Source organism: Colobus angolensis, unplaced genomic scaffold, assembly GCF_000951035.1.
Source record: "Colobus angolensis palliatus isolate OR3802 unplaced genomic scaffold, Cang.pa_1.0 Scaffold22, whole genome shotgun sequence".
Classification (NCBI taxonomy): domain Eukaryota; kingdom Metazoa; phylum Chordata; class Mammalia; order Primates; family Cercopithecidae; genus Colobus; species Colobus angolensis.
The window spans coordinates 1,386,504-1,389,920 of NW_012115377.1; the positions used below are offsets into that span (position 1 = coordinate 1,386,504).

Genomic DNA, 3,417 nt, shown 5'->3' on the forward strand with positions numbered 1-3,417 from the left:
TTTTTTTTTGTATTTTTAGTAGAGACGGGGTTTCACCGTGGTCTCGATCTCCTGTCCTTGTGATCCGCCCGCCTCGGCCTCTCAAAGTGCTGGGATTACAGGCGTGAGCCACCGCGCCCGGCCTGTTGGGAGTTTTTAAATTACAAATTCAATTTCCTTAATAGTTACCAGGGCTAGACTTTGTATACATAGCAGAACAGGTGTTCCAGAAACCACAGAAAGGCCGTGGGACTATGGGCAACGTGTTCATCCACTGAACTGTTAAAGTTGATAGTATCAACTATGCTAAGTAAGGTCAGTGAGTTCATTTTTGTTTCGTTTTATCTTTGTTTTTTTTTTTTTTCAGACAGGGTTTTGCTCCTTTTGCCCAGGCTGGAGCGCAATGGCATGATCTCGGCTCACTGCAACCTCCACCTCCCAGGTTCAAGCGATTCTCCTGCCTCAGCATCTGGAGTAGCTGGGATTACAGGTGCCCGCCACCACCCCCCAACTAATTTTCTTATTTTTAGTAGAGATGGGGTTTCACCATGTTGGTCAGGCTGGTCTCAAACTGCTGACCTCAAGTGATCCCAAATTGCCGGGATTACAGGCGGGAGCCACCGCGGCCAGCCAGGGTCGTTAGTTTTCATTGTATTTGTCTAAGGCAATGTGGAGCCACAGGAGGATTTAGAGCATGGGAGGGGGGCAGGGTGCCGTGGCTCACACCTGTAATCCTAACACTTTGGGAGCCTGAGTGGGAAGACTGCTTAAGGCCAGGACTTGGAGACCAGCATGGGTAACACAGTGAGATCCCCTTCTCTTACAAAAATATTAAAAATTAGCCAGGCATGGTGGTCACGCCTGTTGTCTCAGCTACTCTGGAGGCTGAGGCAAGAGGATCATTTGAACCCAGGAGGCCAAGGCTGCAGTGAGCCATGCTTGCACCAGTGCACTCCGGCCTGGGAGACAGAGCAAGGCCCTGTCTCCAAAAGAAAAGAAAATAGGCTGGGCGCAACGGCTCACACCTGTAATCCCAGCATTTTGGGAGGCTGATGCAGGTGGAGTTCGAGACTAGCCTGGCAAACATGGTGAAACCCCTTCTCTACTAAAATTACAAAAATTAGCTGGGTGTGGTGGCGTGCATCTGTAGTCCCAGCTACTTGGGAGGCTGAGGCAAGAGAATCACTTGAACCCAGGAGGCCAAGGCTGCAGTGAGCCATGCTTGCACCAGTGCACTCCAGCCTGGGAGACAGAGCAAGGCCCTGTCTCCAAAAGAAAAGAAAATAGGCTGGGCGCAACGGCTCACACCTGTAATCCCAGCATTTTGGGAGGCTGATGCAGGTGGAGTTCGAGACTAGCCTGGCAAACATGGTGAAACCCCTTCTCTACTAAAATTACAAAAATTAGCTGGGTGTGGTGGCGTGCATCTGTAGTCCCAGCTACTTGGGAGGCTGAGGCAGGAGAATCGCTTGAATCTGGGAGGTGGAGGTTGCAGTGAGCCAAGATCTTGCCATTGCACTCCAGTCTGGGTGACAGAGCAAGACTTGTCTCAAAAAAAAAAAAAAAAGAGAAAAGAAAAACGAAAAAAGAATAATACGGGAGGGAGGTGGTAACAGTGGTAACAGGTGCATCTTAGAAGGAGCCCTCTGGGGCAACGGTGGAAGACCGACAGGGTGGGGCATGAGTTTGGAGGCCTGAGACCCACTGCGACGGCCAGGATTGGGCCAGGATTCGGGTGCAACAGGCTGGAGGTGTGGCTCAGGGTTTTGGAAGGCAGGGGACGGGCAAAAGCCAAAGAGAAAGTGTGTAAGGACTTGGTGAAATAAACTGAGGCCGGTTTGGGCTATGCTGAGTCTGGAGGCCTTGGGGATGCCCATTGTTGGCTAGACAGTCAGGGTGGGGCCCCTAAAGGATGCCTGGGCTGAACAATAATAATAACAACAATAGTTCACATGTACCCAGCGCTTGCTCTATGTTAAGTCTTCTTCCTGAGAACATTCCCGAGCACCCTGGAGAGCCTCCGTCGTACCCCTACAGTCCAGTTCCCACTTCCCGACTGCGGTCTGGGCAAAGCCACCCGTATTTGAGCCCATCCCACGGCGTCCCGGAGCTTTAGGAAGTCCCCATCCTGGACTTTCTTTTTTTTTTCTTTTTTTTTTTTTTGAGACAGGAGTCTTGCTCTGTCGCCCGAGCTGGAGTGCAGTGGCCGGATCTCAGGTCACTGCAAGCTCCGCCTCCCGGGTTTACGCCATTCTCCTGCCTCAGCCTCCGGAGTAGCTGGGACTACAGACGCCCGCCACCTCGCCCGGCTAGTTTTTTGTATTTTTAGTAGAGACGGGGTTTCACCTTATTAGCCAGGATGGTCTCGATCTCCTGACCTTGTGATCCGCCCGTCTCGGCCTCCCAAAGTGCTGGGATTACAGGTTTGAGCCACCGCGCCCGGCCCCATCCTGGACTTTCATCCCTGCCAGGGACTGAGGGAAATCCCAGCGCTCAGGCTCGGGGACGAAGGTCCCAGGACAGAGTCGAGGACGAAGTTCCTTCAAGGTAGGTGACAAAGGCCGAGGTTGCACTGATTCGGCGCGCAACCAGCCCGGCCCCGCCCCCTGCCCCGCCCAAGGGTATGGAGGGCTGGACTCGGCCGGCCTTATACCCGGAGCTGATTGGCTGGTAAGTCCGGTCCCTGCCTCTGATGGTTTGCGCTCAGAACTAAGGATTTCTGTTGATTGGCTTATGTGGACGTCTGCCCATTGGTCAAATCCGAGTTGGTTTAATCAGACAGTTAATACGGATTGGTTGGTGCTGGAATGCAGCAGCTTGTTATCGATTGGTTGAGGGTGAAATAAATGGGACTCTTATCATTGGCTGGCGGGCTCCGCTACGGTCTAATCACGGAATCAGTCGAGGGCCGCTCGGGAGGGTGGGAGTTAATTCCTTAGCAACTGAGGCCGGCTTGAGCATTTTGACTCCACCTGTGTCTGCGCGAGGCTGTTGCCTATTGGAGTCCGCATTGTTCCCCCGGACCTCAGTTTCTCCCCTGGTCCCAAAGACCGAGGCCTCTGAGTTTCTCAAGTGCGGTGGCCGCAGGCCTCAGCTTCTCCTCTCCTTGCAGCAGGCTGAGCCACTCGCGCACCCGCCCCAGGCTTCCACCTTGCAACCTCTATCCCTGGACAGCGAGGCCTCAGTTTTCCCATTAGCACCAATGAGCTCCCGGTCACCACCCCGTCCCCATGGAGCGGTGCTTCAAGCCTCAGTTTGCCGAATGTTCCCGGAGGGCTGAGTTCCCGGTCTCTCCCGCGTGGACAGCCCCGAGGCCTCAGTTTCCCCGCCCACTCCAGCGCACCGAGCCCTATCCCCGACCCCGGCGGCGGCCAATGGTTGGGGCCCCCCTCCCCTCCCCGAGGCGGGGCCGCGTCACGTGCCGGGAAGCCGGAGTCT

The 3,417-nt window shown here is 54.6% G+C and overlaps 1 protein-coding gene across 1 annotated transcript in view; it reads left to right on the plus strand.

Annotated features, from left to right (window-relative positions):
- The first annotated feature begins 3,209 nt into the window (after positions 1 to 3,209).
- MPND (MPN domain containing) overlaps positions 3,210 to 3,417 on the plus strand; it is a 27,769-nt gene continuing 27,561 nt past the window's right edge. The window contains exon 1 of the mRNA XM_011943613.1: positions 3,210 to 3,356. Coding sequence (XP_011799003.1) covers positions 3,210 to 3,356 — 147 coding nt within the window. The remainder of the gene's footprint in view (positions 3,357 to 3,417) is intronic.